General features: G+C 39.3%; 4 protein-coding genes across 5 annotated transcripts; 1 reads left to right on the forward strand and 3 right to left on the reverse strand.

Annotated features, from left to right (window-relative positions):
• The first annotated feature begins 686 nt into the window (after positions 1 to 686).
• LOC113677629 (uncharacterized) lies at positions 687 to 10,955 on the forward strand. Of its 2 annotated transcripts, none has more exons than XM_089184951.1 (13): positions 687 to 986; positions 3,029 to 3,419; positions 3,711 to 4,220; positions 4,321 to 4,527; positions 4,787 to 4,899; positions 5,162 to 5,304; positions 5,910 to 6,250; positions 6,696 to 6,937; positions 7,663 to 7,815; positions 8,262 to 8,438; positions 9,023 to 9,149; positions 9,371 to 9,685; positions 9,760 to 10,955. In XM_089184951.1, the coding sequence occupies exons 1-13, from the start codon at positions 930 to 932 to the stop codon at positions 9,825 to 9,827; spliced, it is 2,844 nt and encodes a 947-aa protein (XP_089041077.1). In that variant the 5' UTR covers positions 687 to 929; the 3' UTR covers positions 9,828 to 10,955. The 2 variants fall into 2 exon arrangements, with proteins under 2 accessions (XP_089041077.1, XP_089041078.1); XM_089184952.1 differs by having other exon boundaries at positions 688 to 986; positions 3,029 to 3,413.
• LOC113677628 (uncharacterized) lies at positions 10,744 to 15,118 on the reverse strand. The gene is made up of 3 exons (XM_089184958.1): positions 14,984 to 15,118; positions 12,568 to 13,451; positions 10,744 to 11,542 (listed from the first exon to the last, which is right to left on the reverse strand). The coding sequence occupies exons 2-3, from the start codon at positions 13,381 to 13,383 to the stop codon at positions 11,288 to 11,290; spliced, it is 1,071 nt and encodes a 356-aa protein (XP_089041084.1). The 5' UTR covers positions 13,384 to 13,451; positions 14,984 to 15,118; the 3' UTR covers positions 10,744 to 11,287.
• A 1,083-nt stretch (positions 15,119 to 16,201) lies between these two features.
• On the reverse strand, positions 16,202 to 19,241 carry LOC113677621 (uncharacterized). The gene is made up of 3 exons (XM_027194459.2): positions 19,111 to 19,241; positions 17,647 to 18,520; positions 16,202 to 17,134 (listed from the first exon to the last, which is right to left on the reverse strand). Exons 2-3 carry the CDS (start codon positions 18,475 to 18,477, stop codon positions 16,868 to 16,870), a joined length of 1,098 nt encoding a protein of 365 aa, XP_027050260.2. The 5' UTR covers positions 18,478 to 18,520; positions 19,111 to 19,241; the 3' UTR covers positions 16,202 to 16,867.
• A 2,694-nt stretch (positions 19,242 to 21,935) lies between these two features.
• LOC113675803 (uncharacterized) lies at positions 21,936 to 26,337 on the reverse strand. Its single transcript, XM_089184962.1, has 6 exons — positions 25,861 to 26,337; positions 24,719 to 24,869; positions 24,393 to 24,476; positions 24,044 to 24,127; positions 22,977 to 23,091; positions 21,936 to 22,662 (listed from the first exon to the last, which is right to left on the reverse strand). Exons 1-5 carry the CDS (start codon positions 26,193 to 26,195, stop codon positions 23,020 to 23,022), a joined length of 726 nt encoding a protein of 241 aa, XP_089041088.1. The 5' UTR covers positions 26,196 to 26,337; the 3' UTR covers positions 21,936 to 22,662; positions 22,977 to 23,019.
• Positions 26,338 to 26,540: the final 203 nt, after the last annotated feature.

Genomic DNA, 26,540 nt, shown 5'->3' on the forward strand with positions numbered 1-26,540 from the left:
AGGAATAAATAAACCAAAACAGGAAATGGATTGTTAAGAAAAGCGGGGATTAGTACGACATTCGTGTCCCTCAGATGAACAAAAGGATGCCCTTGATAAACGAAAAATTAAAGACTCTGAAACAGAAAAAGAGAGAAAAGTGGCAATTGGGGGCAATGGTATGTCCGTCGCATAATTTGCGCGATGAAAGTGAAATTGTGATGTTTGCACTTTCGCCAACTCAAATAAATGCCCTATCATCGTTACAGTGATTGCAAGGAAAATACGTAAATGTATTTCGGCAGCCACGCTGTTTCCCTTCCAACTCATAGTCGATTTGTAATTTCGGTCATAGTTTGTTAGTGGATACTCTCAGGGGAGGGGATGGGAGAGGATGTTAGAGAATTGGTTTGGCAGGCGAGTAAAATTTTTTGTATCAATTCTTTTTAAAAATTTGTTTGTTTCCTTTGTTTGAAAGTTTGTTACGCAAGAAGCTACAGTTGACTTCCTATAGACTCACTTGTTGAGTAACAAAATTGTCGTGCCCCATGTGCTAAAGGCCTTTTTTTCCATGATCACAAGAAAGAATGATCTTCTCTTTTGGTAGCTGTGCAGTGTAATCTTGACATCAGCCGCTCCAAATCTTCTAATTCGAAAATAAACAAATACGTCATACAGGGAAAAGCCCCCGCCACGCCTCGTTGAAACAAATTACGGAAGGTCATTTGAAATCTTCAGTACATTGTTAAGTCAGGGCTGTGCCGAAACCTTTCAGTTTCATTGTTCTATACTAATTTTCTAAGCTATTCGGAGACAGAAAACGAAGACCAAAAGTGCCACAGGCGTTCATACTGGAAGAAAGAGGCAATCTATCATTTATTCACCTCGCTAACAGATGTAGGAGATCAGGAACGCAAGACAAATCGTCTATGGTGCAATAGCGTTTCAAAATGGCTCACGAGTTCATGTTATTCGCCTTCACTTTGATGGGATTCCACTCATCTTTCGTAAGTAATTGCTCAATATATGCCAAAATATTAAAAAACCACCGTGGTTTGACGCTAGATAATGCTCTAGAACCATCGTAATACCTGTCTGCTCCAGATACGTACCTTTGATATTTGATTGAAACAACGGTAGCGTGTAGTATCGCAACATCTTCACTGCTTGATATATGATCCGGGCTGAATTGGTTATTCAACAGCTCAGTTCACTTCATTTCGACCTGAGAACCTAATTGAATTTGGTAAACGAGTTTATTATTTACGCTAAAATATCATCATAGCACAACACGCCTGGTGGGAATAGTCGATAAACATTTTGTTCCCACGTTTCCGACTAGGTATTTAAAGTGAAAAAAAAACTCTGGTTCCTGTCTCGACCGAACTGAGAGGCAAAAGCGTCACACGAACGTCAACTAACGATATAGTCACGACCTGCTTATTTCCATCAATAGCCGTTTGAGCGCCTGTAAGAGACATCTCTTGATCGGTGTTGATCACGTTGCGATGCGACCTCGTTACAATGTACAGCGCAATTGAAATTGTTGTGACCACTTTCAAACAATTACTCGAAAAATTCAAGAGCCCTTGTTTTCGATTTTGGCACTGGCAATCAGGTGTAATCAAAATACTTTTAATTCACTTATCAAGAAAAAATCGTTTAAATGGGAAACCACTAAATGAATACCACCTTTTCGTGATCACGGTCACAAAACCGTGACAACTTCCTATTTTTAAAAGTTCTAATTTAGTTTTGAATTTTTTAAATAAGGTTAACATTAGATTTCAGTTTTTTTTTTCCATTTGCGTTATTAATTAAAAAGATGGCTAACGTAAGTGCACAACACCTTAAAGATGAGTATTCTCTTCAATCGAAAGTCATGAAGCAAATTGAAGCAAAATGAAAGTCATGAAGCGAATTGAAAGCAAAACGGAAAAGAAACCTCTGACGCAGAACAAGGGCACTACTGTTTCCTGACGACACGAACAATAGTGATGACATTTAATTCTGAAAATATCAGTTCTGATAGATGATGAAACCACCAATATGTATTAAATATATTGCTTCAGAATTAAATTATTCATTACATCACTCAGAATATGTAGAGCAAAACTTTACAGGAGCTCAATGTGTTGTATTGCTTCGTCATGCGCGATTGCTTTGCTTCACTTATCAGACTCAGTAATACGTTAGTCGTTTATTTATTGCCATACCCGATCAAGACTATTATAAGAACATCAGAATGTGCGAGATTCATCGAACATTGTGAAGGCTTTTTGTCAACATATGCCTCCAAGATTCTATTTCCCGAGCAACAGATAATCATAAATACATTCTCATAGATAATTTTAGCCGTAAAGTATTCCTTGAGTCAATTAAGTTTATTTAATCATAAATCATCATGTCATCGCACACTTGTGGTTTCCATGGTAAATAAGCTTCGATAGAGGATAACATAGCTGCGTGCAAAACAACACGTATCATTTGCAAATCACAAACCGCTGCGCTAAGGCTTTTCTTAAGACACAGGACACATGACCTTTTTGCTACTAATTTTTTAAATTTTATCATGGCAATTTCAACCTAAACTGAAACCGCAAGGCCTAAAATGTGGGTAGCAAACAAACACATTTCCTTAGAAACACTAGGATTCCATTTAAGGGAAGGGGGAGGGTGGGTAACAGAGCCACGGAAAAGTGTAGCAGAGGTTTAGGCTCCGTCACAAACACTTACAGCTCCATCGCTCGTTTCAACGCCCCGTCGCCTGATGCAACAAAGCACAAACAAAACCATCAATTACCCAAGCTAGTGTGGGGGGGGGGGGGGGGGGGGAAGAGCGTTCGGTTGGAAAAGCACGGAAGAAAGCTGGTTGCAATTTTTAAGGGTGCGCACTGCATCGCCACGTGAGAAAGTGTGTGCGAAAAACCCTTGCCCAGAAACAGAGGGATGAACTCGCCTTCTAAAAACTCCTTCTTGAGAAAAAGAGATACGGACTATAAGTAATTAATTTGCGTGCCTATTCTTCCTTTGTTATGTCTACTGATAGTCACTGAGTGGAACAGAAGTACCGTTCTATCCGGTCTCTCCAAAGTTGATCAACTTGGCTTGTAAAAAGTGCCCGGCAGGATTCTCCACAGTGTGCAACCAAAATGAACAATCTCGTTGCGTAAAATGCGCTGAAGGAACATACTCTGAGCACGCCTCTCGCCGCGGAACATGCAAACGTTGCGCCAGATGTGGTTTGAATGAATTCGAGGTCCTTCCTTGCACTCTGACGTCGAATGTTGTTTGCAAAGAATGCAGCACATGTCCTCCTGGATTTGGGGTACTGAGGCCTTGCGAAAAGACAAAAGACACAGTCTGCAAGAGATGCCCTTTTGATAAAGATGGAATAGGGATCTATGAGGACACAGATTGCGGCAGAGGTGGAGGTGAGGGTAATCTTAGGTGTTTTTTGCGGAGAAGATTACGTATGTGCTTGGTATGATGGTTTGTGTCTACTTACGAGAGTTGACCGTTAGTTGGTGTTAATTCCGAAAAATGTTTTAGCTCTGAAGGTTATGCTTTAAGAATAGTGTGATGAGAAGGGGAAAACTTCAAGTTGTTGAATGAGAGAAGTGTAAGGGTTAAAACCAAGTGATTTTGTTGTATTACACAAGGCGATCATCATAAAATATCTTCTGAGTTATTGATTTTCCCCGGATTAAAAATTTTCTTTTTTCATATAGATTACCTTGTCCACAATAGAAGCAGACATCACGAAGAGACGAAAGACCGTGTGACTGTTTTTAGAGCTGAGAACCCTTGGGTTGATGGCAGAAGGAATCCCAAGTTTCAACACAAATTGCCGGTTGCTGACAAAGAAGCAGACGAAAAACTCATCGTACCCGGGGTTCATTCTGTAAGCCCTTCCCCTCCAAGCTTATTCTCGTCGAGGACGCCAACTGATGCAATTGCACGGGGAACATTTCTCATAATTTCTCCCGTTGATAGTTTGCCTGCGTCGTCTCCACAGACAGAGAAACCAGTTTACGACAAGCGACACCCAACAGATCATGAAGTGCAAGGAGATGATGGGAACATTCCTCAAAGTTTATCGCAGAAGACTGGTCACAACAGTACAGACACAGCGAATCCGCGTAGGATATCTTCCGTTTCGTCATCTGAGTCTCTCAACGCTAATGATTTTGGAATGGACGAAGAGCTGGAGCATAGCACAAAGTCTCCTCAGGAAAAAGGTTAGATTTAAATTCTCTGTTTCTTATGCTGTCCCTAAATCAACTGTTAGGTTCTAATTGAGTATTGTGATGGAGGTTTTGATATGTATTATCATTTCAGGAGGCGGATTTAAATTGGGTACAGAAGGGGTGGTGGGCGACAACATGGACAAGGAAGTGATGCTTCCCGAGCCGAACTCTGCAAATGACCAAGAGATTTTCCCACACACTCAACACTGGCAGTGGATTGTGATTGCAGTAGTTGTTGTTGTTGTGCTAGTGGTTGCATCGGCACTCAATCGACTGAAACGCTCCAAGAAAACTAATGGTAAGATTTCTGCTTTTTAAGGAAACTGTGACTGATAAAATTCCTCTGAAGACGTATTATTTCACTGTCTCAAGAGCAATTCATGTGTCTTGGATAAAGGACTTGATTCATGCATTCAAAGCAGATTTCCATCACTGCCCTCAGTATGACAGATGTTTCCACTTCTTCGCAGGCCGAGTAATCGTTTTTGACACTAAAAGTGTCGGTCAAGTGATTTCTGTCGTTGTGCAAGTTAATATGGTAATTATTTTATCGACAGGGCGCCTCTTTGTCTGCCCCCGGTTAGACTGCAGACGTCCGCGTTGTATGACGCCATCCGACTGCTGTGATAGCACATCAATATCAAGTGCTGCAGGTTCATGGGCTGAAGAGGTGTGTCTTGATTCCGTCCGCATAGATTGACTTTAACATTTGGTCTTATTGTAGTCAGTAAAGTATGCTACCTGAAGTGCGGGAATCGCGACTGAATAAGTCCTGACTGGTTTTAATTTTGCGTCTGATTGGTTGAAGGGGTAGTACGAGTTTTCTAGACCAGCCACAGTGCAGAGTAAAACAAAACCAATGCAATTTCTTTCGACACTAGAATTAAATAATTTGCTCTATTTTCACATTCACTTGCTTATGTTACTGGCAGGGTGCAAATGTCATAGGAGTGCCTGTTGACGTACATGAGTCTGATTCAAACCAACCTACGCTACACACCTTCCTGCCCTCTGAAAACACTATTGTAGCCGCTGATGTCCATCATACCACAGTATTTGATGTGTTCAACATAAGGTACGTCATCAAGCTAGTTTATTTGATAATTTGAGTCATGGAGATCAGAAAAAGGTTTGTCAATGATCATTTGGTAAACGGGGCGCGTTGAAAAGTGGGTACAATAGTAGTACAGAGCGGGAAAAAAGGAAGTGTGATACAGACGGGTCTCATAGGCGACCTGACTCAACTCAAACCTCTACAATATCGCGTATTCTCCTCTTTCCGGTCTTATTTACCAACTGAACGCGTGGAATAGGCTAAAACCTTTGTCGTCAACTTGAAATATACTTTTTGGAGCCGTTCGCATGCTCCTTCTATTTGCCCCAGAAAAATGAAAAAAAAAACATCTTGCAATTTCGTCAGTTATTTAGAATAATTACTTGACCTCATGTTACTTATAACCTTTCATCGCGTAAACGTTTCAACCGACTGTAAGCTTTACTAAACTGTCCAAGGAGAATGCAAAATAAAAAAGTAATTGGGAGATACATTATAGTAGTTGAATGAAAAAAGTTGAGGAGTGACAAAACCTTGTGTCTCTTGTTTGAGAGAGTGCTGGAGAACGTGAGGAGGGTTTATAGCTCTAAATCTAATAACTATCAAATGCCACTTCATGATAACAGGTCGCTAAGTTATCTTACTCAAGCAGAAGCCATGCTCGACAGCACTGGTGGGAAGTTGTCTGCGCCAGATTCCGATGTGACGATTGCAGTTGATAGTGGTACGGTCCCAGAAGGAACTCACCATAAGTTTTTCTTCCGAGTGGTCTATGACGAAACCTCTCTATTGCGGGACATCCCGGAAACACCTGATAGGACGCTAATTTCCCCTGTGATTGAGTGTGGACCACACGACATCAACCTGCTCAAGCCGGTTGAAATCACTGTTCCACATTGTCTGTTCTTTGACGAGATTAAGAAAGACTCGATAGCTGTTTACAGATGTGAGAAATATTCTGACAAAGGTAAGTTCATGATCAGTTACCCCTGTATATTTCCCGTAACAAATAAATATAACTAGAAATGGTGTTTTAAATTAACGCTTGATATTAGCATATGTATTAAGAAGGTCTAAGACCATACCAATCTGAAGCTTTTCGCGCAAAAACAGTCGATGGAGCGTGGCTAAGCTCACGGTCCGAAAGAAGAGAACAAGATAACAAACCAATGAGCGTCCACAAAAGTATAGATGACTTGAAAAAATTTTAAAGAAGGAAAGAGGTGTTCTGTGATCATTTTAACTATTATGTGGTGGGGAGTGGCGATATTTTTAGTCACAGCTACCGCTCTGACATTGGGATAAGTTTTCAGTTGTGTCCATTTAGACTGAATGCAGTGCTATGGATAGATCAGCTTTAAGTAAACAAAAATATGCACTGCACAATTATAATTATAGTTATGTTTTTAAAGGAACAATCCAATGGGAAAAGGTTCCATCAGCATCGGAGAAAAATGGCCAATCTAAGGCATGGTTCACGGTAAAAAAAGATTCCATCCACATTAAAACAAAAACCTTCTCTTTTTGGAGCATTTTTGCATGTGGTGGATCAAAAAAGAAGAGAGCGACTGTTTTCTTCAGCAGACCAAGCCCATCAAGCGATTTGATTTATCTCAGGTTCTACATCTACGGTGATAGCGAGGATTCAAAGAAGGTAGGTGATCAGAAGGCTTATAACCCCTTCGATTTTGGATACAAAAGTTCTCAGAATTGAAGGAAGGGTGATACACAGATGCCTATCATTGCGCGTGTCTCTGTCTAAATTCGAACCTAAACCCATCCCGAATTCGCGACAGGATAATATAACAATTGAGCTATATGAACAATTTGCAAGGCCATATACTAAATGCGTAGGTATAGCAAGAGTTTTGCATACTTCTAGGTTCAGCAATGTTCTAGACGCGGATTGTGAAGTTTGATCATTCGGGAGAAAGTAGTTCTGAAAAAGATTTTTTTCCCGAAGTATATAGTCTCCGACGTTTCGGCAATATTAGCCGGAAGTCATATTCATAGTCAACAAGAGAATATCGACAGTTGATATTCTCTTGGAGTCGACTGTAAAAATTTCATATATGGAGATTTTTTTTTTAATTTACGCAGGTGAGTGATAAAAATGAAGGACTGTTAAACAAATCTTTCCCTCTTCCCAGATCGCTCTTAAGTTCGATCGCTCTTAAGACTCCAACGCAGTTTCCTTGAGATCTCGTTAAACGAGGACGTCATCAGATTTCATTTCAATTAAGTGCTGAATGTTGTTCTACATTCAGGCCTCATTCAGATGCATCTCTATTGAAATAATCTTAAATATCATATCGGAGACGACAAATGTTAACGATTTTCCCGTGAAATAATTGTGCGCAATCTTTTTGTATACTACAGCGAGTTGAAACACGAGACAAAGAACGTTTTCCAGACTCGTGGAAGGCAGCTAAGGAGAAACCTTGCACGATACATAATGGCGGTAACAATATCGCTGTGAAACTCACAGAGATTCAAGACGGATGGGAGCTCGACAAGACTGGAGCTATTCAGGTAACTATGATTTAATTATAAATTAGAAAAAATAATAACCACATATACGTCTCTCTTGCATGATCCCGTATGATGTTGTGTATTGAGTCGGTTTGTTGAGTAAATACTGTTTGAAACGCTTGTCGCTTCAAAGGCGAACACTGTCATGCAAATTCGTAATTGGTATTGTTACAATTTTATGGTCATTAATTATTTATTGTTTATACGCAATGTAGGGAGAAAAGGTCGAATGGAGAGGGGGGGAGGGTGGGGGTCTCCTTTGGTGCCTGTCTAATAATTATGATTAAAAGAACACCGGTATGCTCCTAGATTCCGAAAAGACGCTGATATAGGACCCCCTTGTCAAAAAGTCTTGCTTTCGCCACTGCTTTGTACGAAAGAGAGAGGCCGTCAAAGGCTTTTGATTATAACTAACACGTGTATTTCTTTAATGTTTCTTCTTACAGACATACCCTTTCGAGATCGCGTATCGCAATGGATTTCGTTCCAGTGACTCATGCGATTTTGCTGTGAAACCCACAGGAAAAAATGTTAAACCATTTTCATGTGTTCTTTGGTTCCAGCAGGAGGAAACCAACAAAGAACTCACGATCTATCTAAACCCAGGCTATGACCTACGCGAGGTAACGTATCCATGTTGTCGCATAATACTCCTTCCCCAATCGAACTCTAGTAGTGTAAATTTTGACCCCAGAGGTATGGCATTCGTACTTCGGTCGCACTCGCACTCGCACTCGCACTCGTATCCAGTCGTTTAACACTCGCACTCCGGTCGCCAAGCTTTCGTACCCAATCATCTTGCATTCATACTCCAGTCGCATAGCATTCGCACCCAGTCGTAAAATATTCGCGCTGCAGAGGCACGCCATTCGAGACTTGTTCTAACCACTTTCTCGATATCTGAGCTGACCAAACTTTCGTGATGTAAACGTGAGATAATCGAAACAAGAGGCAATCACGTGAGGGATCAATATCAGTATCTGGGTAACTGCTCACCTGCTCCTCCCCTAACCCAAAATTAACCCTAACGTGTTATCAATTGACTGTTGTTGGGTTAGGGGAGGGGTAGGTGGGCAGTTGCCCAGATACTGATATTACGTGAGCATAAAAACCTGGTTGAAAGATAAAGGAGAATCAGTTAGAAGGTAGGTGGTCATTATTATTTCTTTTTTTTGTCTTCATATTTATGAACTTTCTCTGCATACAGACTATTCCCTCGTCTTCCAACGAAATCCAGCCCTCAAACGAATCAAGCGTGTTAGAAGAAACTTTTGCTTCAGAGAGGCGAGAGGAATGCGAAAGCGGCCAAAATATTGAAAACGGAACAAATACAGGTTGGCAATGTAGCCATTGTTTTTGTTATTGTTAGTTGACAAAGTTAGGATAATCCTCAAGAAATCATAGTTCGTATATGGAACATGTTGTATAACGCTGCTTTAAGAAACAGTTCAGAGAGATGTAGCATCATTCCTTCGATACTCATGGATTGATAAATGTTCTAAATATAAGTTTAAATACAAGTTCTTCTGAAAAATGAGTTTGTTTTTTCTTACAGTAACTGCAGATGTTACAGGACATGCTTTGAGGCAAAGTTATGCCTCGTTAGGCAGTAATGACGAGCCTGTCACAGAAAGACACTTACTTTGCGTACATCAAAGGATTGCGAGATGGGAAACAGTTCTTCGGTATCTGGGCTTGGAGAATGTCAGAATAGAAGTTCTAGATGCGGAAAATAGGACAATTTCGGAAAAATGTTATCAAGGGCTCCTAATATGGATGAGAGGGGAAAAGAATGCTTCGACGAGAGAGCTTTGTGACGCCTTGCAACGCGCAGATTGTCGGGAAGCGTTGGATCAGTTGTCGAGAGAGGGTGAGTTAAATTTTGCAAGTGACGACCACTTCATCCCTCAAATTTCAAATCAATTTGATCTTTTGTCATTTAAGGGTTAGTAAAAGAGGAACAGGCTAAAATCACAGATGAAAAAAATTCAAATAACTGGACAATTGTGTGATACGGAGCATCCTGTGAGACTCTGACCATGGATCCTAACAGTCAGTTGGAAGAAACATGACAGTGAGTTCCTCGTTTGCTTTTCGACTCAAGATTCTTCTTCTTCGAAGTCGGTGATACCAAAAAGGAAGAATAACTCCTATCTCGGCAATCGGATGAACTCAACGGATTTAAATTTCAGTAAAGAATGCCACATAAAGCTAGAAAACCTTAGAAAACAAGGAACTTTGCAAGCAGCCAACGTTTTCATGCTTTAGTTGAACACATTCGTTGAAACTTAACTCGTTCCATCGACCTATGCATGTCTCAACTCATGCTCAGGTGTGAACAAAATCTATAGACGGGGTAAGTTTCTATAGAAACTGTGGTGCCGCATCGGTGGGAGAGTATAACTAAGTTGATGACGTAAATTGGCCGCCGAAACGGTTTCAAACCTGCGTTTCGAGCGTTAGCCCTTCGTCGGAGCGAATGGCTCTACAACGTTTTAATCTCCAATCGCACGTCTCCCTCCACTTTCGTTAAATATCTCTTATTTATGATCTTTTTTAAAGATTTTCTGATTAAAAGAATTCAAAGACTTATCAGCTTTAAAATTTCATCTTAATTCTTAGTGATGCATACACGAACTTTCTACTATCATATACAAGGAACTTTCTGGAACATTTTCTTAGGTTATGTTTTTATGATGTAATACCAGAAAAATTGTTGTGTTGTAGTCTTCCGAAAGTTCCAGAATACGTTTTAAATGTATATAAGGACTCAGTCGTCGAAGTAATTGTTGCTGTTGTCGGGAGAGAATGATTGTCTGGAAAGGTAAACCAAGAGAGAACTATTGTGGACGATCGTACATTTCAGGGATATTTGAAGACAACCGTGAGATTTTGTCAGTGGTGAGCTAAATTAATTATAGTCCGCAATAGGCCTAAGTGAGTTTATTTAGGATAATTACTGTATTGCCTTCAAAAGTTTCTCCTCGGTAAGAAAATCACATGTTGATTAATAGAGTAGGTGAGTTTGCAGGAGTATAGTGTTCTTTCTTTTGACTAAATTATACTGTAATACTGGTTACATTAATCAGTCTAACTTTGTAAATTTAATGGATTGGAAATAAAAAGTTTCAGTTTTTGAACTTCAGTTTCTACCACGTCCGAAACAAAAAAGAGAAAAAAACAATGTTGACATAATATTCCCGAAATACTAAAAATTTTGACTTGTCATATCACATAAAAATACTCCTGTTTTTGTAAAACTCGCGTTATCAGTTTTCTTAATTACTGCTTACCTAATCTTACTCTAAAAAAATTAACTTTGTCTTATGTATCTTTCTCTTATTTAGACACTACTACATGCATAACTGGCGTCAAAAATCCTAAAGTATTTTTAATTTCGAAATTAAACTTCTTCAGGCTTTTTTTTTAGTTACGGATGGCAAGCTATGCCCTGTTCTTTGTGTTATACAACTTAAGGTGGAGTTGACGACGGGTTTTCCAAGGTACGGTCAGCGGAACTTATTCGCTGGTGCAACGATCGCTCAGGAAATTGGATATTTGATCCCTGTCCGCTCGTGCCCTCTTCTTTCTGTGAACAGCAGATATCAATTCCTTGCCACTTGCTCTCCTGAAGACAGCCTTGCAAGGCAGTGGTAAACTCGTCACTCAAATTGATACGAATCGTCTTGTTCCCGTCATGCAGTTGTGGCTGATTCTGATTGGTTACCTGAACAAATGACAATTTAATGAGTTGTTTTTTTTTACGTTGAATTGTCAGTTTTTAAGAATGCTCATCATCGATTCAAGAGGAAAGTTTGCATTCAGAAATAATAATTTAAGTAATTTTGACTTAAATAAGAAATTTTGACTTAAATAAGAAATTTTGACTTAAATAAGGAATTTTGACACATCAAAAGCATCTGAAATTCTGAACAACGAGAATTGATTTTCCTTACTGGTGATAGGAAAACACTATAAAACGAATCACCCTCCAGAGCTCCATTTCCTAGAAACGTCGAAATCAATCGGAGTTTCTCAAACTTCTCCACACTTAGGAGCGGGAAAAGAAGTTCGAACCTCAACCTTTATGCTTCAATGCAACTGATTATTTTTCTTACACCATGGTTACATCATAATCTGTGATCCACTATTCCTTCATTCAGTATTTAAAAGGAATACATCGCAGTGATTTTTAACAAAATTCAGCTCACAGGGTTTAATTTTCAGCTTTGCAGGATGTCGGACTTTGATGGGTCAATAAACAAGATCGACATCTATGCAAACCTTAGGAGTGTTTTTTATTTAATATACCGTGGCCAGGATAACTTCCTTGCTTACTTTAAACCTTTAAACCTTAAAAGAAGTCGGACCTTAAGCAGTAACACAGTAACGCCGAGGAAGACGTCAATTAAAAAATGGCTGATGTGTTTAACGTCTTATTCGGCACCACACGTCACTTTTAGCATAACTTTTGTGAGCACGGTTGAGTTCCAAATGGAAACTTACATAATTTGTCGTCGGGTGTTCTTTTTTTTTTTTGATCACGTAAATTTCGGTAACTTCACATTATTGTGTGACAGAGGAAGGCTAAGAAATCTACAAAGTTTTAAAACGCACGTGCTGGGCTATTGTCATGCCCACTACATTTTTTGTTTTGCAACGTCCTCCTTCTCGTTGCCGTTTGCTAAAGGTCTTTAAAGTGTAAAGGAAACACCTTCAACTGCTGCGAGCCACCTTTGTATAAAATCTCACCTGGCCTCCACTTTCAACTGCTGAAAAAGGAGACTCTCTGTTGCCATGGAGTCCGGCACTATCTGATGTCCCGGATGAACGGCTTGGTAGAACGGAGACGTGAACTTGCAGATTATCAGCTCTCCCGTTGGGTCCGCACCTTGACGAATCATCTTTCTTCTTCAAATAGGTTTTAATTTCACCATAAACGATCACGAAGACACCCAGAAGGAGCAGAGCGCTTACAAACAAAACGCCCCCAATAACCTTTGAGCGAATCGCTGCCAGAAAAAGATTCTTTCGATAATTGTCGGGGATGTCCGTAATATCGCAGTAGCGGGTGAGTGTATCATAATCTGGACCAACGTGAGCGCAAACATAGTAAAACGTCTGGAGAAAACTAAGTGACAGCCACATTGAGGGATACAAAAGGGAGAAAATTGCTGACAAGGCGACCTTTACCAGGTTCCAGTCTCGCCAGCGAACCCTGCAACGAATACAGTGTTCGGCGTGAGAATCCCAGTCGGTACGCCCATCATAAAAATTACAAGCACATTTGAGCTCGTAAAGTTTCTTCACAGCTTTCCATGGAACGCTATCGTTATCTCGACGGAAGTATGCGAAAAATGCGACCAGAAAGGTGCTTAGTGACGGGAACAGAAACATGATGGTACCATAACCAGTCGGCCATGTGCAAGGGCAGGTGTAACCTTCTTGCCCGTAAAAATTTTGCTCCAAAAACAACTTAAAGGATACAATCAGCAACACCAGAAATGCTCCATGCCATCCCAGAATTCCTGCTAAGGAGAGGAGGGCCAGTTTCACCGTTTGAGCCATATTTTGAAGGTTAACTTCTTGCAAAAGTTTATGTTCTCTTGCTATCGGCCAAAGATAATAACGTAAACCTATAAAAATTCAAGCAGCAAAAGAAGGGATCAGGATTCAGGATAGGCCAGTTAGAGAATTCAAGGAAGGAGTCCTGGTATGTCGAGGATATTTTGTTACTCTTTGATAAAATAATTTTATCTCTAATTTTGCCTTTTAAATCTTGATTTTTCAGACGATTGTAGATCATGTGTACTATATGTAAACCCAAGATTCCTGTGGTCGTTTCACTTCTTTTTGTTTGTCTGTTACAAGACTTTTTTTGTAGTTTCTAATCAGCTCTTCCTCATGATTGAAAACGATACCTTCCCGAGGTTTTATTCATGGTCGCTTAGCGACTATGACGTTTACTTTGGAGCCTATCTGAAATTAACTTTAGGATATTTTTTTACTATTTCTGATTTTTTTAATGATTTTTTATTCAGTCGTATCGTAAATCATACTTTTTAACGTCGATGTGTCGGAAAAATGCGGAAGACAAGGACAACTCAGAAATGTAGTCAGTTCAAGAAACAAATTTCATAAACGACCAAAAAATTCTCAACTCATTTCTTTTTTGAAAGCCTACTCCCAAAAAAAGGAGATTGTTGACCGATCTGTCTGTATTTAAATACTGTTAGTGGATAGCATTCCCTTTAGTTACTTGTGTGACTTTGAAAGTAATTATTCAACTTGTCGTGACGTCAGGTAATCGTAACTATCACAGGATCAAATTAGATACGATAGTCATTATCAGCAGCTTTCGTTTTCTACGAAATCATATTTTGAAATGATTTTACGAAATTTGTCATGAAACAAAATAGCCCGGGTTTTTACTCAGGTAATTTACGCCTTGAATAGCGAAAGTAGATTTTTAAGTCATCAGAAATGTGCCTCAGAGCAAGGTTTTGATTTCATACACGAACACCGAAGTTCCACGTTTACATTTATCAATAGTAAAATAAACATTTACAGCTAGTCTTCTTTCTTTGGATGATGCTTATCAAAACTCAAAACGTTTGTTTAGAAAAATGTGCAAGATCGTAATTCACTTTGGGCGTAATTGTTTATACATTAATTTGTTTATAAAGATACTTTAGAAGCTCCGTGATGAAACATAAGACAAATTTATTTTGAACAAATAAGATTCAATTTTAGAAAATCGTAAGCTACATTAAGCAAAGTAATAAGTATTTTGGTGAAATTTTAGTTCCCTAGGTAGTTTTAGCAACCCAAGTGAAAACACGCCGTGAAAATTTACCCAGCTCCAGACAACTTAAGCGATCGGGTTGGAACGAGAGGTTTCATAATCACCGCCCTATTATCAGCCTGGATATCGCTCGCAGAATGCAGTTGTATTGAAAAATTCTGATGACCCATGACATTTGGATCAATAAAATGGCTCAAAATGAAATCTTTTATAACCTTCGCTCGCGATTCTCAATGTATGAAATACAAATGTCAACTATCCACGTAGACATACACTTCCTGTTTTCCTTGGCGTGACCGCGTGGCAGAGCAACATCTATGGTTCAACTTATAAGAGAACTAAAGCATAAATTGAAAGTTTTACCGGTTCTGATGTCTTTCAGTATCTTTAAGCTTGGTTTCCAAAGAAGCAATGTCTCTCCGAAGACAGCAAAGTCCGGGAATTTTGAACATCAGCGCTGACAAGTAAGTTGGATCTTCAACTCAGGAATTCGCTCACAAAGGAGACTCAGATTTTAGCCCCACATTTTAGTCCCACATTTTTGTCTCTAATATTTATGGCCCTTGGGACCCACTTCACTTGATATATCACAGAAAGGGCTTCGCGTCAATAGTAGCTTGAATGGCGTCGGTTGAAATGTGTGGGAGAGATCACAATTTAAAGTCGAGCTGCGATGACTTATTTGGGACGTTTGAGGACACATGCTATCGTGGCTATAACTATATTTAAATTTGAGGTATGTGCGTTTTTTTTATGGAAAAAGAAAAAATATCACGGTAAACCTCGGTATGTTTGCTTCACATTTATCAAACCAGAAGTCGAGTGCACGTCGGTTTAATCTGGGTGCACGGTCGTTGTTTTTATGACTTGTTTTCCTAGGCCGTCATGGCGTCATAGCCTCTGCCAGCTATCGTTTTTTCAGTTTTCCTAAAGGTTCTCTTGTTTTTCGTTTCAGCTCATGGATGATTATATCTCCTTCTTGAGAGCAGTCTATCGACTTTATGATGAAGGACTGTCCAGTAAGACGGTATCTCAAAAGCTTATTCAAAAATGAGCTTTCGGTTCAATTTTGAAATGATATCGACCAGGACTATGAGGAAAATCCGTCCTGAATGGGTCTGCTCGGCGTGCAATTACAAAGGAATACTTTATTGAGTCTTGGAAAATTCTAATCAACCAATAATTATTTCGACCTCAAAGGATCTTTTTGTGAACATCTCATTGTAAACAAGATTGCCCTTAGCTTGTATGGAAAAAGCTAAAGGGCGCCCTTCAGATCAAGCAAAAAAACAACCGGCGTGTTCTCTGAAATTCTTGCAGAACTACTTCTAATACGCGACATTTCCTTTGTTAACATTCATGTGGAAATTGCAGATGAATTTGAAGTAAATATGTTACATCAACGGTCGCTAACTTCTGCGAGGTGTCTTTTTTATCATTACTAACATCGACAGATTATTTTAAGAAGGAAAGCAGAGCTTCTTAGTTATATCTAAAGCAAAATTCACGGTCTAAGAACTCGATTCAGTTAAAGAAGAGACTCAGAAAATCGACATTAAGGTTACTATAACAACGGTACAGCCTCTAAGAAACGCCCTTGTTTCGGCTTTATTTTCCTGTGACTCAAAACGAGTTCATACATAGACCCCATTTTTTTAGATAATTAAAATGCTCCCGATTTTTCAAGAATTATCTTTTCGCAAAGCAAAAAAAAAACCTGTACGTACAGTTTAGAGCCATTCTTGATTATCAAAATACTAAAGTAGCGCTGGAACGGTTAAAACTGATATATATTGTAACTGAAACCCATCCCAAAAAATTTCTGCATCCCGGGGGAGGACACTCCCCTAAGATACTTTATACAGAAAGTGTCGTGGCCAATGGGGTCTGTGATACTCTTGATCTTGAAGGAAAACTCGGGCGGCATGCATTAACCCCAAAAATTAAAGTATGGGACCGTTTTAAGAAACAGTTGTCTTCGATTATTAACTTAATGGGTTCCTCTTTCCTTTTCTAACCTTAGTGCGCATGTGTGGAATCGGCGGTTGTAACATGCCATTTTTATCATATAAAACCCAGCCTCCCTCCCTCAGGTCAGGGAAACAGGGATGTCATAGAATGTTAAGCTTTTGCGAGTGATCCCCTTCAATCAGTCGATAGTTTTGGTTACTTAGCTATCGAGTAAACTTGCGTTATTTTCCTTCTACGTCTAAACGAGCGTTCAGAACGTCGATGAAAAACGTCCTTTTAACCTCGAGTAGTTTTATCTACTACTTCACACAGTGATTCGTACTCATGCTTCCTCTGAGGGTCCGAAAGTAGTTTGGTTCGAGATGGCGAGCGAAATGGAAAACATCCTAACAGGTTCCTCTGTTCTTCCTGTTGTGAACAGCGGATATCAACACCTTGCCATCCGTCATTTCGAAAACTCCCTCGGAGGGCAGAGACAAGTTTATCGGTCACATGGATTTGAATTCCCTTTGCTTTATCACTTGGATCTTGTTTGATAGTGGACTGAAATATAAAATGAATTGCAAAATATGTTATAAATTATATTACGAAGTCACCAACACGCCCTTTCTAAGTCGTCCAGTCCTTATGTGAGTCTAATATCTCCTTATGAATCTGGCAGAAATCTATTCTGCTGGTTTCTAGATGTTTGCGTTGGTAATCGCTTGAAATAACTCATAGATTCCTTTCAAATGAGGAGACTCTAAACAGGTGTGGAGAGGTTTGTTCCTTAGTTGTTTTTCTGATGCCGCCACTCATTTTCTTTGAGCCAACTGGTGCATACTATTACAAGATATGTTGGCACTCGGACTTTGAGGCGGGGTGGGTGAGGGGGGGGGGGGGCTCGGTCGTCGGATACGATTTTCTCACGATGAAATTCACTTGATTCCCCCCCCGTAAGGCACTGTAGCATTCTAATGATCCACCTCATGGGCAGTCAATTTTCTATAGCCTCGCCTTTATGTTATGTTGGCGATAATTGATCCCCTCTTAATAAATAAGGACTGGTTCCTTACCTGACATTTGAATCCAGGAGCTCCTGGGCCACTTGGGATGATCGGTGCACTGCGGGAAGTTGCTGCTCCTGATACATCTGTTGCCCCATGTGAATGGTCTGGCAAGACAGTGACACAAACTGCAAGTTTACCAGTACTCTCGTCGTCGTCTGAGGACTTTTCAATCTTTTTCAAATAGTTTTCTATCTCGCCATGGAGGATTACAAACAACCCAGCAAAAAACAGCATGCAGGCAAACAAAATTCCTCCGATGACTTTCGAGCGAATCCCTGCCAAGGCGTACTCTTTAGAATAATCTTCCCCAATTGTTACATTGCAGAAACTAGTAACAATTATTGGTGAGGGACCGACTTGAGCACAGACATAGTAATGAGCTTGAAGAAGACTGAGGGTGATCCATACAAGAGGATACAGCGACGAAAGCACTGCCGAAACTGCAATTTTCACAAGTGTCCAATCACGCTCGACTTGATGGCAGAAATTGCAGACCTCCACATGGAAATCAAAATCGGTGGACTCTTCTAAGAAATCACAGGAACGTACCATTTCGTAGAATTTTTTCAAAGCAGACCAAGGAACGCTACCGTCGTCTTGACGGAAATAAGCAAAACATGCAATCATGTAGGCAGCCAAGGATGGGAGAAGAAACATGATATTGCTGTAGATGGCACCCAGGGTACATGGGCACGCTGCGATTTCCTGTTCGAGGGGCCTTTCGTGTTCCCAATGGAAAATCTTGAACAGTGAAATGATGAGAAGAAATAACAATACCCCATGCCATCCCAGGATTCCTAGCGAGGTGGAGATCACCCGTTTTACAGATCGAGTCATGATCGACTGTCAGTTGAATTAGTCTTATTTCAGTCTAACCAACCTACAGTCAGTAAAGAATATGATAATAAGACAAAAAAAATGAACTTGTCAATTGAATTCCCACTCCAGCACAGGGTGGGAAATATAATTTCTCCAGTGAGCGGGGAATAATTTATTCTGAAAATCCTCCGGCCATGGTCTATTGATAAACGGGGCGATAGTAGCAGCTGAGCGAAAAATAACGGTTTTTCTCGGATCCCGAAACGCCGCGAAGTCTCTTATTTGCTAACTAAACGCCAGGAACACGCAACGATAAAGCTGCAGTTTCGTGACTAAAGCTACGACAGAGTTCGTGGTTTCCACGTAACGTGGTAACCTAGCTAGAGATATCGGTGGTAACACCTTGAAATAGTTCATTAGATAGTTCAATTAAATTATATTTTAACAGAAACAATAAAAAATTGTAGTTTGGACGAAAAAGGCGATGACTTGTTTATAAAATCTATAATACACGAGGGGTAGATACATCTTTTATAACCAAGTCATTAGCGTAGAATCACGATCAACAGCGTGACCTGATAGAGTCATCCGTAGGTTCTGAGGTCTATCAGAAAAGGACTCTGATGGATACGAATACAGTTGAATTCTTACCTTTTGAGGCAAATAATTTTCTTGATTTCGAGAGAGAGGGGAATCCTGTCAGCAGTTACCTTGCAACTAGTGAAAAACGGCTCTGTAAAAAGAACTAATGCCACACGCAACTCACATGATGATCACCCAACGATTTGTGGTCGGTCATGCCATGTTTACGGAATTTTCCGATTAGGTCTTTATTGTTGCGCGTGATAGAGTCGGCAAAAGTTTTGACAATAATATTTTCATACCTCGAAAATTTTTTTTAATTATTTGGGGCTCGAGAAGCTCACTCAAATATGAATCAATCCAGGAGTCTTCCCAATTGATCTTACCTATCGCGCACATTATAAAGATAGAACTAATCGCTTTGGGCACCGGAAACAACAAATTAGACAAAAAACGTGACAAAAGTATTGTATCAGTTCTTCTTTCTTTCAACCTTAAGATATTGAAACCTAAGGAGGAAAACGACTCAATACATTGCCAATGAACCGCAAAACTATGATTTCGAATTTTTAATTTGAGACTTATCATCAAGCAGAGTCAACTATATCCAAGAGAAAAACTATACCTCTCAGCTCTTCTTCCGTCTAACAGCGAAATCTGAAAATCACGTTACTTCCGCTGTGCTAAATGAAAAGGTTTCACCATGTTGCTCTAGCGCTAAAATGTCACCATCAACACTGTTCAGACGACGATTTTTTTAAGCGTTGGTTAGGAATAAGAATTTTGTACACTACGAAAATTTCTTATCAGTAAAATTCATATTTTGAAAGAAATTGGCTGTGCTCTTACACTAAGCGCGGCAACCCAGACAACTTACTCTAGTCTTTGGGTAAGGTGATACGATCTGAAGCAGTGTTGGGTCGCACGAGAACCCAAAACACAGGTCTCCCATTGCGATTTAACTTATTTTTGGTTCCAGGTGATGAATGGAGGAACCATGCTGAGCTTGTTTAAGGTTTAAGACACTATTTGTAAGGATTACAAAGCTGGAAAAACGAAGCCAAAATTTTCCCAGTTTTTCATTTGAAATCCGTGTCAATTTTCTTCATCCTTGTTCGTATTCGTTCTTTTCGGCGGAGTTAACTCTCTTTGCTGATAGTTCGTTTTGGCTCCCGCAAATTTCCTTTTTCTTCTCAAGGCGCCTCTCCACGTGGCAAAAAATTATATCTAAATATATTGTGACGACCTACCCAAGGAGCATTTGCAAATTTGAGAGCTTCCTCAGCTAAAGAAAAGATTGCTCATGTTGCAACACCTAATGTAAAGAGAACGAACTGAACCACTCTTGATAGTTTATACAAAGCTTGATGGTAATCATGTTTAACGGTCGAAAACTCCAACCTCGCAAATTTACTTTTGAAAGAAGGGAATCAAGCTAACGGAAAGGGAAATATGACAAAGTGAAACTAAAAGGATTCTTTCGGTTCGGATGGTCGCGAACCATCCCTCTGGATAAACAAAGTGGCAAAGGGGCATCACTGAAGTTTTACCTGTGATTTTCCAGAACTACACAATTTTTGGCTTACATTGTAAACGAAGTAAGAAAATTTTCAGTGATTTTAACTCGCTTTAGCGTACGTTGAAAATCCTTTTTTTAGCATTTAGGATATTTGAATGCGCCTGTTTTTGTAGGTCGTAGAAGTGGAGTCTCGTGCTTCGATTATCGCACAAGTCACAAATGTGGTCGCGCAAGATCTGACCAGGAATCACGGTCAGCTTTACAATATCTTTACATGGAATGAGTGCTTTTTTAAGACAGTTGAACTCTATGAATAGCGGTAAACAATGAAAGAAAGTATAATGGAAAAAATAAAATGTTAATAAAAATTGGCACTCGGATGATTATATCACATGCCCATATTTTCCCTCTTAAGAAGGAATAAAGTCGGCAGGTCATCACACTTGTCACGCGTACCATGACCGAGTAAGTCAGTTATGTTCTGCTGGGCTCACACAAGGAGAATTCTAACATCATCATTTTTATATTTTTCGGTGCTACTGAGAATTATAAGGAACAAATATTAATTTAACAAAAATAATAAACTACAAGAATCTTAGTTGCAAATACAACCACCAAGTTTAACAATTTATAATTTGTATTTCTAACTTTATCCAATTTTTTGGTCTATACACATAGTTTAATGTCTAGAAGTGTACTATCCGATTTTTGTAAAAATTAAGAACATAATTCAGAGATTTCGAATACTAGATTATATTAACATAGAGACGAAATGTCTCAATACAAGCAGGCTCTTCCATCCAGCTTAGTCCGGCGCAGGAGGAAAAAAAAAAATTAGTGAAGAGTGAGTGACAGCGTAAAAACTTTTTAAGTTTTAATGAGCGTGCGTAGGTAGCCAATTGGAAACTAACCAGCGAGGCGTGCAGCTTTGGCCGTTGTCAATCTTAATGCAAGTACGAATGAAATCAACATTTAGTCGATGCTGTCGAGGCTTCCTAGAAATCATTCCATTTTTGCGAAGAATCTTTTGGTTTCCCCTCCACCCAGAAGAGAATTTTAGGAATGAAATAACAAATGAAAAGATAAATCCCACCTTTCTCGCGCAAATATGTTTCAGCTAGGATCGAAGTCCGGTATCTGAGCCATTAGCGAGGATTTAGGGAACAAATCGGAATTATAATAATGCTTTAAACAGAGAAAATAAACGCCCTTTTTTTCCGCTCGCGCATTGACTAACGTGAAAACAGGTTTTTGCCTTCACAAATAAACGGACGGACGGGGAACAACCCGATAAACTTCTTCTGGGAAATGCGAGAAGGTCGGGATTTATTACAGCTGCTGACTATCTTTGAGACAATGACTAACAACAACAAAGTCGGCTCCAACGTAGATTTATTCTGCAAGCACCATTCAGCTGACTGTTTCCTTTCCACTTTTGACCAAAGAAAGCTCTACAAAACAGCTCTATTTAAGCCCAAGGTACAAAGGATTAGTTAATGCTATGAATTACCTAAAGGATCACGTAACCTACTACAACGATTGGCTCGACTGGAATTTCCCCTTTTACAAGATTAATCGCTTCCAATAAGCTCAGATGACGGTTACAGTTTAACACTGATTACAGTTATGATCTAATAACAACTGTTTACGGCTGACTGTTTTGGAACTGGTAGCATTTATGCATTGCTGAACTTAGCATAATCTCGCAGTTTCTACGTTGAATTTTATATATATTTTTAGCGCTAGCATAAAAACTTGATCACTAAAAAATCCTATCATTACACTAAAGCTGGGAAAGTGTGGTGCTATTTCTACCCTTGAGGCAATGTGAGAGCATTAAAATCATTTAAAATTGGCAAATGTTCCTAAATCAATCTATGATTCGGGGTCACCCAACTAGTAGCCTAACTTAGTTCTTTAAGGAGACAAAATCGTCAGTTTACCAGACGCATCGAAAATCTCTTGTTACACAAGTGTGAACAGTAAGCACGGCATGCCTAACGGACAAAACTCTTACAGTGCTTCTTCATGTCCAGTGTTTTATCTCCATCAACTGCCCATCTATCGGGAGCATTCAAAGTTGACTGGAAATTACTAAACAGCTGCGATGGAAAAAAAGAAAGCAAAGGTTGAGTGGATTAAGGTGTATTAATAAAAAAAAAAAAAAAAAAGAGGGATAGATGACTTGACTTCAAAGAAGAAAAACATTTCGCCTCACCAAATCCAGCCACTTTTCATCATCGAGACACTTTTTAACAATTTCTTCGGTTCTTCTTTATTTTTCAATAAATCTTAGAACATCAAAACTTTAATTTTGTGTCCTTTTAAAGTACATATATGTTTCAAACTACAATATCAATAAAATCTCTACAGTACTTACTGTTGGTAATAAGATAAACAAAGTAATAACATTTACCATTTCCTTCATGCAATGCATCCACAATACTTCTTAGTGCTTCTTAGCCAATGAGACTTTCAATCTGCAGTTCAAACAATTGGTCCTCGTCGAGCACCAAATGCGAAGCCATGGTCTGTAATAGTTAAGGAGCACATCAACATTACTTATCAAACAAGATCAATAGGCAATTTTTTGGCACCAAACATTTGCATTACAATGTATTTCTCTTAATTTTAACATAGTGTTAAGGTTGGTTAGTGCATTTGTTAATGTCGATCAGAAACATCTTTACAAGCAGATGGTAGAAACCATGAAAACTATTTTTATTTGTTTATTCAAGCTGTCATCTGTGGCAAAGCCAGTGATTCATTGCCATTGAGATATGGTTTTCTTACCAGCTGAGCCTGCAAAACAGGCAAGAAAGGAGGATCTTGCTTTTGAATGGAGGATGGGATGTGCAGAGACCAACTTTTGTTCAATTCCATTTCTTAAAGAAATGTCCATGTACATCCTTAAAAGTGGCATTAATGAATGCTGTGTCTACAGACATTGTATCAATATTTCAACATGTGACAATCTTGAGTCTGGTCAGCTTTATTTTGAGTGGATGAACTGTAGCTCTTCAATACATGTCATACATCTTTACTAGTGGCTCAAAATTTAATTCATTAGACAATGAGAAAAATTTTTCCCTAAAACATGTCCTATCTATATAAATATGAAAAAAAGAACCTTGTTTGATTTAACACACAAAAGCAGGTGCTGTACTGCTTACCAAGTCTTGACTTTCAGAGTCTTTATCCACAACTAAAAAGTCAAGATCTGATTTATCTCCAGGCCCCAATTGTTTGAAGGTCGGTTAATGCTATCCCCTGGATAAATCTCTATCCAGTGGATAATGCTATACCTTTTACTATCACTTATCCGCTCAATAGTGATTTATCCAATGGATAGTGTTATCCACCCTTTACACAACTGGGCCCTGGTCTTTCATCTCTTTCATTTAATTTGGCGCTTCTTTAATTGTTGCCTCTACCTCCTCATTACTGCAAATGCTACATGTACACTAACCAAGTACCACTAACCAAGTCTTGACTTTGGGAGTCTTCCACAACAAACCCGTCAAGGTCTGATTCATCCCCAGAGCTTCTGCTATCTGAATCGCTGAACTAGTGATAAAGACAGGGTTTGGGGGAAAACTTTATTTAAAATTCCAATAAAAGTTGTCCTCACTTCCTCAAAACATACATTCACATGTACATCTTTCTCAGTGGCTCAAGATTTAATTAATCAAACAATCAGACATTTTCTTTTGTCCATCAACCACATCCCATAGCCCATATCCAGAGCTGTGATAATCTTCATCAAGCATCTAAGAATTTCATACACATGATCAAGATTAGCACTGAAGTGTAATTAACAAATACTACTTACCAAGTCTTGACTTTGGGAGTGTTCCACAACACACCCATCAAGGTCTGATTCATTCCCTGAGCTTCTGTAATCTGAATGGCTCAGCTATTGATAAAGACAAGATTTGGGGGAAATGACTTTAAATTTCAACAAGTTTTTCTCACTTCCTCAAAACATACATTTATTATGTATATCTTTCTCAGTGGCTCAAGATTTAATCAATCAAACAATCATCTGTGATGTATTACTGGACTGAGACACTGTAAAACATGGAATCTCTTTAATCAATCTATGAAGTGATAATTACAGATAAGTCAGAAAAGTTGAAACATCTTTAATGATATTACCTCAGATTCTTTGGTTGAACTGTCTGCAGCATCAACATTCTTGCTCAATATCCCCTTCTGATGATTCCTTCTGTTATGGACCAGCTGTCCAAGAGCTAATTTTCTTTTAACCTTTTGTTCCCTTTCTGTCTTAGGCTGTTTTAATGGGGTACTAAAGAAAGAAAAAAATCCATTAGATGGTGCTGCACATTGCAGCTTGCTCACAGATACTGTAGATTCTGTGGAACAAAATTCAATAATTGTATATAAGGCCCGAAAATGTTAGCACGATGCAGAGTACAAAAAATTAACAATTCATTCAACAAAACAAGAAAAACAAGTCATGGTTTAATAATAACCTTAAAATGCATCTAATCTCGGGGTTGCATACCATTACTTGGTGCTTATAGCCAACAGTTCAAGTGAGCTGAAGTGAGATAGATACAATGTATTTGCCTAAAATACCATCGACACCCCGTCCCTTCCTTCCATAACAATTGGCCTTTTCCTCCTATGTTGTGCAAGTATTGAGCCCCGGGTCATCACCTGTCTCAAATGCCACGAAAATTCTTCTTTCAACAACGATTTTCCTGTTCGGCCAAGATGAAGTGTCTTCGACTTCCAGATTTTTTAACGAAACTTTACAGGCATTAGAAAATTCGGTTAGTGAAGCTTGGCGCATGTACTATTTGGGGTTTTATGCGCCGGCGGCCAATCGAGGGCGTTGTAAAATTCAAATTTTACGCCTTTTGGAAAAGCTAACCATCAAAATAGCGGTAAGTACTTCCGTCAGGAAAACATGTTTTTTTAGATTTGTGCTCTTATATTTATTGTTTTCAATCGCGGTAAAAACGTTGCAGCACAACAACCAACATCAGTATTCAGCTGCGCTTATTATAGTGGATCTGTCAACTTGAAGGTTCTTATCATTATAGCGTGGAATAATGCATTTGCAGTTAACTACAAATGAAGAATCTATCACATCTGAAACACGTTCTTATCGTTCCAGAACTTCCCGCGTAAACGTTCGAAACATCGCATTTTACACTGAATAACATAGTTATAGCTAACACGACGGTCTCGTCTCCCAATCATTTTCAGACTAGCCATGGATTTTTTTAGTTCAAAAAGCATACATTTTATATATCATGTTATGTACTCACATATTATCTTCATCGTCAACCGAAGAGGTACTGGCTTTCCTCTTTTTCTTCACTTCCGCGTTTTCTTCGCCATCTTTACACAAAGTCGTGTCACTTAGATCGTCATCCTCTGAGTCAGAATAATTTTTATCATATTCTTCGTCTTGTGATCCAAACATTTTCTTGCGCGACACTGCTTTCTTCTTCGCGGAAGAGCACGGTGTAACATCTTCCATAGCCTCATCATCGGTGATTTCCTCGCTATTTAGAATCGAATCGTTCATTTTGTTTTTGAGATCAATTGGATCCATAATTGAAGGGGTTTCTGCTGAGTACCGTAGCGCTTTCGAAGCCATGTTCACAGATCTTTGCGCTAGACTGAAAACTCCTTAGCCGCTCTGACCGTTAAAGATTTGCTGTTCCCGCCAAATTAGTCTTAGCGAGTCAAAGTGCGCCTGCCTACCAGAATAGAAGCGAGGCTTGATCCGATCCAGGATCTTGCAGACTTCAAAATGGCGTCTATGGTAGGAAATGTGTAGGCCTCCATCGGTCAGGGTCGACCATGGGTATAGCATCCTAATTGTGTGTTTGGCTGGAGCATCTGCGACTATGACTGTGAAGGCCAATGCGTGAATGGCAGTCCCTGCCGCAAGTGCTGCACGTGTATGCTGTTTGTTGGACATTGCTGATACGAAGTTTTC

This window comes from Pocillopora damicornis, chromosome 10, assembly GCF_964200805.1.
Source record: "Pocillopora damicornis chromosome 10, jaPocDami1.2, whole genome shotgun sequence".
Lineage (NCBI taxonomy): Eukaryota > Metazoa > Cnidaria > Anthozoa > Scleractinia > Pocilloporidae > Pocillopora > Pocillopora damicornis.

Excerpts from the sequence above, each read along its gene's own strand:
- LOC113677629 (XM_089184951.1), top strand. The coding sequence starts at position 930 with ATGGCTCACGAGTTCATGTTATTCGCCTTCACTTTGATGGGATTCCAC. Across the intron at positions 4,900-5,161 it reads CAGGTTCATGGGCTGAAGAG|GGTGCAAATGTCATAGGAGT; the intron begins GTGTGTCTTGAT and ends TGTTACTGGCAG. Across the intron at positions 9,150-9,370 it reads TGAAAACGGAACAAATACAG|TAACTGCAGATGTTACAGGA; the intron begins GTTGGCAATGTA and ends TTTTTCTTACAG.
- LOC113677628 (XM_089184958.1), bottom strand. The coding sequence starts at position 13,383 with ATGGCTCAAACGGTGAAACTGGCCCTCCTCTCCTTAGCAGGAATTCTG. Across the intron at positions 11,543-12,567 it reads CAGTTGAAAGTGGAGGCCAG|GTAACCAATCAGAATCAGCC; the intron begins GTGAGATTTTAT and ends TCATTTGTTCAG.
- LOC113677621 (XM_027194459.2), bottom strand. The coding sequence starts at position 18,477 with ATGACTCGATCTGTAAAACGGGTGATCTCCACCTCGCTAGGAATCCTG. Across the intron at positions 17,135-17,646 it reads CTCCTGGATTCAAATGTCAG|TCCACTATCAAACAAGATCC; the intron begins GTAAGGAACCAG and ends TTTATATTTCAG.
- LOC113675803 (XM_089184962.1), bottom strand. The coding sequence starts at position 26,195 with ATGGCTTCGAAAGCGCTACGGTACTCAGCAGAAACCCCTTCAATTATG. Across the intron at positions 24,870-25,860 it reads GTTGACGATGAAGATAATAT|TACCCCATTAAAACAGCCTA; the intron begins GTGAGTACATAA and ends TTCTTTCTTTAG. Across the intron at positions 24,128-24,392 it reads ACTCCCAAAGTCAAGACTTG|TTCAGCGATTCAGATAGCAG; the intron begins GTAAGTAGTATT and ends CTTTATCACTAG.